Consider the following 7,714-nt stretch of genomic DNA (forward strand, 5'->3'; position numbering starts at 1 on the left):
CAAACAGTTATTATATTATGAATTATCACTCAAATTGTGTGGCATGAGTAAGGTTATATTTACTGCATAAAGAAGCATGTCAGAATATTTTATGATGATACAAAACAAGTATGATTTATAATGATTTGTGGAAAAGTTATGAATTTTATGAAATTATAAGATGTTAGTTCAGTTGGCTTTATGCTAAGTTCAGTATGAAATGCAAGTTCAGCCTGCTTTATACCGAGTTCAGTATGAAATGAGAGTTCAACCAGCTTTATGCCGAGTTCATATGGCTTTATGTTGAATTTTGAAATGATATTTTTTATATAGAAATATGGCATGTCATATTTTATACAAACTTATGAAAATGCGATCAAGTTATAGTTTTGTTATATATGAACAGTATTATATGATATAAGAACCCTAATGGACCAATTATATTCAGAGCATGGTACCGTAGCTAGTCAGATCAGTTAGTGCCACCACACTACTTAGATAGAGTGTTAGTGAATAGATAGTTGATTGAACCAGTGAAGAGTAGAGTACCCCCCCCCCCTAGCAGTTCGGACTAGACTAGGTAGCCAATCGTCCTTCTAGACACGTTATGTTTGGCTTAGCGCGGTAGGCCAGTCAGCCATTACTAAGTCCCGCCTACTTGCCGTACAACCCGATCATGTGAGGTTATTACATGATATTATATGATTATCCATTGAGGCAAAAATTCTTTTATATATAGATATAACAAATGATTTGCATATACAGAGAAACTTATTATGATAAAGTATGTTTATGTTGAAAAGTATGTATTTTCCACACACACACACACACACACACACACACACACACACACATATATATATATATATATATATATTTATATATATATACTAGTTAAAGTTAATTATTTACAGGATATGTTTATGACACACTGAAACTCATGTTGTCACACACATATGATAATCTATTTCGTCTTATTGAAAAATGTTTCATCCCATGATTATTCAATATTTTTTAGATACCATGTGAAGTATAACAGTAATTAGAGTAGCGCAGTGAAGCGTGGGTGGGATAAAAGTTCATGTTTAGAATTGTATTATTTTATTTATGTTTTTAATAAGTTCAAATTTTTATTGTGATAATGATATTGATATTATTATATTGGGATAGTTTAGTACTCTGGTAATTTGTATTTAAGGTCTTCCGCTGTTTGTATCGATGATGATTATAATATGAAGTATTCAGGTTATTACAGGTGGTATTAGTAAAATTTAACGAAATTTTCTGGGTCATCACAAATTCAACCAATTGTTTTCTCTTTTATTTCTTTAATTTTACAATGTTCTTGTAAAAGACTAGAAAATTTTAAAAATAAAATAATTTCAAAAAAATTCACTCAAAAATTAGAAAATTTTTTTTAAAAAAATTATTAAAAAAAAAAAATCAAGACTTCAGTTTCAAAGATCGAAATCCCTGCTCTTGAATGGGCTTTTGGATGGATATGGAAAGATTCAATGTTAAAAGACCTGTAAATCAAATTTAACCACAAGAGGAAATTATAACTTATTCCTAAACCCCTCTTTTTGGAAGTCTTGCATGTTCTATATGTACCTTGCTTTCGGCATACCTTTGATGTGCTTATAGTAAAATACATTGACTTATTAAAAAAGTTTTGATTCTTGTTAGCTTTGGTGTATTCCCAAGAAGGGGGGGGTTGAATTGGAATTTTTAAAATTTATTCGTAGGTTAAACCATATGTTAGCAGTTTTTCACAACCTAGAGTCTTTCTATGCAATTCCAAATGCGCAGATAAATATAATATGTGGAAATTTAAATTATGCGCGGCATTCACCAACAATTGAAGAATAACATACACGTGCAGTAAATAAATTGGGATAAAATGAAGTGCACACAGGATATATTATTGGGGTTCGGCCAACTGTGCCTACGCCCCCGTCTCTAGCTCACAAGCTCGAGGATTTCACTAATGTTCACTTAACGGGTGGAACGGCACCAATTACAATTAGCTCAATTCTAGGGGCTGACCTCAACCAACACGCCTTACTAGGATGACACACCTAACTTTCCTAACCGAGTTTAAGTCAGTCCGGGACTATTCAATAGAGATAGTCTCCCTCTTCAGGCCCGTGCCTGGAATACAACAAATGTGAAAATTTTTTGTACAAGGAAATGCTTCTTACATAAGCAGATATGTACCACTATGCACAATATTACAAATTAATGCACACTACTAAATGATAAGATATGATAAGCTCAATGTAGTCTTAGTGTCTACTCTCAAAATTAATGTCAATAATGCAATCAGTACGTAAGAGTGTAAGTGATAAGATCTTTGTATCAAAATAATATTCTCAATCACAATGCACTAGCAAAGATCACAAGTATACTTCAAATATATAAATAGAAGTTTTTATCAAAATAAACTACAAGAGATATTCAACAATGGTTTGTAAAATAATTATTTGATCTTTATATTAAAATGATAATTTCAATCAAAGGTATAGCAACAAGGATCTTTTAGCACTTAAGAAAATATCTCAAAATATATATTTCTCAAATATAAGTACAAGAGATATTTTGAAAATGATTTGTAAAATATTTTAGCAATCAAAATCCAATGTGAACTCCTTGAGTATTGTAATGACAATGCAAAACTCAAAGGCTCAAAGAAGTATTCCTTGGGAAGACTCATTAACAAAGTCTCCTAGGGAAACTTCAAGCTTAACTCTCTAATAAAATAATCTCAACCAAGAAGAACAAGAGAGAGCTTAACCCTAATGAGAAGAACACTCAATCACACTTACAAAGAGATTTAAGCAATAAAATCTGGTAAGAATGAGTGTAGGAGATTAAAAAATGAGTATAGGAGATTTTTGAATTTCAGAGGATTTTTCCTAATTAAGATTTCTAATTGGGTGCTAATCTTTTCAAATGAGGGGGTATATATAGACTACCCCTTGATTATAGCCGTCCAAGACATATAGGGGATTATTAGTTTTGTTTTAAACCATTTTAATCCAATTAAACCTGTTTAAAAAATTTAATCGTGATAAAAATAATATGGCAACCCGAGAGCATCGGTCGACCAAAGGTGAGGTTCGGTTGACCAAGTGATTAAGTTCGGTCGACTGGGTAAAATTTGAATTGAAAGTTCGGTCGACCAGACTAAGTTTCCCAAAGGCGATTTTTCATTTCCGCGTGGTTTGGTCGACTGTATGGATTTGAACTAAGTGCTTTGGTCGATTGGGCGATTGGCCAAACACACGTGGGAACTCGGCTGACCAAGTGGTTGGCTTAAGCAATAGGTGTAGTTGACTGGGAGGGAGTTTGGTCGACTGGGTAACTTGAACTGGGCAAGGTTCGGTCGACCGTGCAATGGTCAAACTGTTGACCTGGTGACCAGTTCGATCGACCGACAGACTTTCATTGTGAAGGTATGGTCGACCGAACATGCATTTTTAATGCATTTCGGTTCTATTTCCTTATGCAAACACCCTAACCATATAAGCATATTATGTTTATGCATGCATGTGGATCCTAGGGTCATTCTAGGTCTTTTTTAGGACACCGAAAAAATCTTGCGTCGGTTGACCGAGCCTTACAGTCATTTGGTTTCACTATGGTCATTTGAGCTTATCTACCCTATCATACAGGTAAAGCATTGATTATTATAGACCATTTCCCCCAATTACTATTACAGACCCAAATTGATTAATAATGAATTACAACACAAAATGATCTTTAGGGTCTTCATACTTTTCTTCATGTGCCATCAAAGTATCTATGAATATAGACCTGCATACAAACTTGATAGCCATCAATTACCAGTATTTTTCATTATCAAAACTGGGATATGACCTATAGGGTCAACAGTTCTCATTAGCACCCTTCATTCAATTAAAATAAAATTAAAATTTTGACATAAGCACTTAAAACTTTTGCAAGAATCAGTGTACTGTCATTATTATAATAGGCCTAAAGTCCAATATAAAAAACACTCGCATCAATTTTTTTTATTATTTATTGTGGGCAAAATCACCGCCACAATGCACTTTCTTTCAAATACAAGACACAATATTAATTAGCTTGCGCACCAAATTCAATAAATCAAACTTAAGATGAAAGCATGCATTTTGCATGGAAACCAAAATTTCTTTAATTTATTGCAGAACAGACTCGGCGAATTTCACCATTAGCTCCAGTCTTGACGTCAATGTTGCTCATTTTCACCATGGACCTTCCAAACTCCACGTTGAAGGTAAGCCCAAGCAAGCCTCTAAACCCTAGGAATTGTTGGACCAAAGGTCTGGTGGAGTTGTCACTCCACAACTTCTGGTCAGATTCAAGAATTCCTCGACCATTCCTCAAATTTGAGAAGAAGGAGGTATCAAATGCGTTTGAACTGCCAGTGTCAAGCCCAACTCGTCTCGTCACATCGCCATTTGCCGGACAAAGAGCTCGTAGCTGAGGAATAAATGTTGGGTTGATGGAAGGATCAGCTCCACTACTAGTTGTATTGGTGAAGTTGTACAAGCGGTATCTAAAGAATTGACAAGCTGAAGTTCCAATGGTATGCGCTCCTACACATAGAGAGGAACGTAAGTATGACGTTTCAAAAAATTAATTAAGTGCTAAAGGTCATTATATATGGTTCAAATGTAATAAAATGTGTAATTAAATGCCAACTACACAAAATATATCCTTCATAGCTACTCTCATTAGAGTTGATTAAATCGAAACCATCAAACTAGATTTTTGTACTATTTAGATAACTCCAGTGTCGGTTATATATTTGTAAGCACAAGTTAGAGACATTAAAAGTGTGAGATAGCATATAAAAAATTTTAAGTCTACACAATTGCATTGAAAAGATAATGCACCATAATAATTTGATATGTTATCGAAAGGTTCTTCCTCACACTCAATATATAGTCGAACCATGTAAATTTAATTCATAAAATGTAGTAGGCACTCACCCACAAGCGTGACGAGATCTTGAGTACTGAGACCTTTGGCTGCAAACTTCTTCTTTTGAATATCGACGGATTCAGTAAATCCTGGCAAATTGGCAGTATTTGATGCCAATGAAACTCGACCATCCTTTCGTCCAGTAGGCACTGACCAAGTTGGTCCATTAGTCTGCACCCAATAATATATAATTTCATATGTAAAATAGTGTAAGTGGCATAGTTATATGATCAAATGACTTGAGTAATTTGATATAATTAAGAATGTGAATTTATGAACTTATGTTTTCAAATAGTAACAATATAGAATAATATATATATTTTACTTAATAATGTCTTTTTACTTGGTAAATAAAACAATATAAATAACGTAAATAACTCTATCTTTATATATATATATCCAATGCATAGCTAGAGATTCACAGGCATACATATGTATATGTATGTGTATGCATATGTACGTACATATATAAAATTTCCCTTTATTCACCATTTTGTATTGACTATATATTTGAGGAGGCATGAACTATTTTTTAAGGAGATTTACCAAAAATATGGTCTCAACTTTTCTTTTCATTTATTCTTTTAAGTAGTTTCACGCATGTAGTGATTTGGTAGTAAAAATAATATGCAAGAAAACATTTTTATGGAGATCTTACTATTCAAAACATTTTTATGCATACTTTTAAATATTCTGAAATATTGCAAAAATTATATTTCAATGGAGGTTTATTAAATGGGTCACATTTATTAATTTTTTCAAATAGCATTCATTGATTATCATTATGATAGTAAGTCAGTGTTAGAGACAAAAAATTAATTTAACTAAGTTATAAAAATAGTCAAAATCACAAAAAAAGTAAAATTAATTATTAATATAAAAATAAATAATAACTTAGCATGCAGATTTCTGGTCTGTCCAAGCACTAGTGCAAATGTAAAGGCATGCACACGCAGTGATAATTACCAGGCCTACAGAGTCACGCGCTGCAAGGGCTAGGATATCAGCACAAGAGACCACACCGGGGCAAATTGATTCAAGCTGGGTTTTAGCATCATTGATGACTTCATATCCCCTCAAGTTGAGATTGGGTGGAGCTGTTTTCTCGGTAGAAGGTCCATCAATTAGAATGGAGGCATCGCAACCTTGAACAAAGCAATCATGGAAGTGCATTCGAAGCAACCCTGGGGCAATGGAGGGATTAGACCTGAAATGAGCCCTCACCGTTGCTCTAACAATGGATTCAGCCCGAGGGCACGAGCGCCCATAGAACCCGACACGGGTGCCCTGGCCGCGAGCTCCGGTGGCAGCCATGGCCACCAGCAGATAAACCAGCAGTATGCGTGCTTTCTTGGAGTAACCAGCTGCCTCCATTGGGAAAACAGTAGAGGAATATTGGTATGAAATTTGCAGCTATTGCTCCAGGATTAATTAGTTTTGTGAAAGTTAAAGGTTGAAGCTCTTGATGAGTGGAAAGAGGAAGTGATGAGGAGTGTCTATATATACACACACACGTAAACGCGTGCATGTATGACCAGACGCAAAGTCAAAACTAGAACTCAGTCATGGAGCTGAGGAGGAATGGATCAATCTACACAAACTTGGTTTTTCCCCTTTGCATGTGCATTTTGCATGGTAGTGACGGCCTGGCTGCATTAACTCAATTAAGTAAAAGTTTCTTTGCCACCGCCATGATTAGTGGATGTTTTGAAATTCGAAAACGAGTTAGGTGGTTATAGTTTGAAATTGAATTATTGAAACAAACATGAATCTAGCTTTATTCATCTGTATGGCTTCAAGTTGCTGCTATAAAAAGGCGGTTTTAATAGCTAGCTTCTGACTTCTTTAGGATTTTTGTTTTTTTTTTGTTGGTAAACTAGGCGAGGCAAGTGGGGGAGAAAGAATGAGGTCAAGCAGGCCAGAATTCTCTTTTTTTTTTTTTTTTTAAAAAACTTTTTGATGATGAGTAAAAAATCCGACTTGGACTATAGTATAGAATGGAGATAGTTTATGGGCTATCTCATATCCCTTCATATCTCTTCCGTAATTGAAACTTAAAATGTACAATTGGAAAACTATCGAATAGGAAGTCCTCTAAGGGGCCGGCAACCTGCAGGGATATAGCTAGATCCACGAGATGCTTATACTTAATATTATGGGAGGAAAGCACTATAACTCAAAGTTAGGATGTGTTTGGAAAGAATTTTTAGAGGTTTCGGTTAGCAATTCAAAACTATAAATGTTTTGTGACTCTTAGTTTAGGCATGGGATGGGAGATCCCATTAAATAACATAAGAATTTTTAGAGGTTTCGGTTAGCAGTTCAACACTATAAATGTCAACTTGATTAAAAAGTTAAGAAAAATTTGACCCTTTCTTTGTCTGAAAAATTGACCCCATTGAATGTGGTGAAAAAGTCAAATGGGCAATATACTTGGCAACTAAAATTTTTGGTTTTGTCTTAAATTTGGCTAAGAAACTTTTTCATGGATTAGACTTTTATATATTTGAGAACGAAGACACGCTAAACATTATATTCTATCTTAGGAATAGAACGTATAGTGATAATATAAAATTTTGATAGATTAATCACTAAAGGAGGTGTCTTGTCCTTATAAAATAAATAACGTTACAAAATTTTTTGTAAGTTCATTGCATGTAATAGATAGTAAACATGTATAATTGTCTTCAAATTTTGTCATGAGAACATTTAATTGTATATTATTTTATATTACATGGAATAACAT

The 7,714-nt window shown here is 34.0% G+C and overlaps 1 protein-coding gene across 1 annotated transcript; it reads right to left on the minus strand.

Moving 5' to 3' along the window:
* Window positions 1-4,155: 4,155 nt before the first annotated feature.
* Window positions 4,156-6,342, minus strand: LOC131163857 (peroxidase N1-like). The gene is made up of 3 exons (XM_058120661.1): window positions 5,935-6,342; window positions 4,977-5,139; window positions 4,156-4,580 (listed from the first exon to the last, which is right to left on the minus strand). The coding sequence occupies exons 1-3, from the start codon at window positions 6,340-6,342 to the stop codon at window positions 4,156-4,158; spliced, it is 996 nt and encodes a 331-aa protein (XP_057976644.1).
* Between the last annotated feature and the right edge of the window lie 1,372 nt (window positions 6,343-7,714).

Source organism: Malania oleifera, chromosome 9 (genome assembly GCF_029873635.1).
Source record: "Malania oleifera isolate guangnan ecotype guangnan chromosome 9, ASM2987363v1, whole genome shotgun sequence".
Lineage (NCBI taxonomy): Eukaryota > Viridiplantae > Streptophyta > Magnoliopsida > Santalales > Ximeniaceae > Malania > Malania oleifera.

Bases quoted from the DNA above. Each gene is read 5' to 3' on its own strand.
- LOC131163857 (XM_058120661.1), bottom strand. From the start codon at position 6,342: ATGGAGGCAGCTGGTTACTCCAAGAAAGCACGCATACTGCTGGTTTAT. The intron at 5,140-5,934 runs GTAATTATCACT...TATTGGGTGCAG, and splicing joins CGCGTGACTCTGTAGGCCTG to ACTAATGGACCAACTTGGTC. The intron at 4,581-4,976 runs GTGAGTGCCTAC...CTCTATGTGTAG, and splicing joins AGATCTCGTCACGCTTGTGG to GAGCGCATACCATTGGAACT.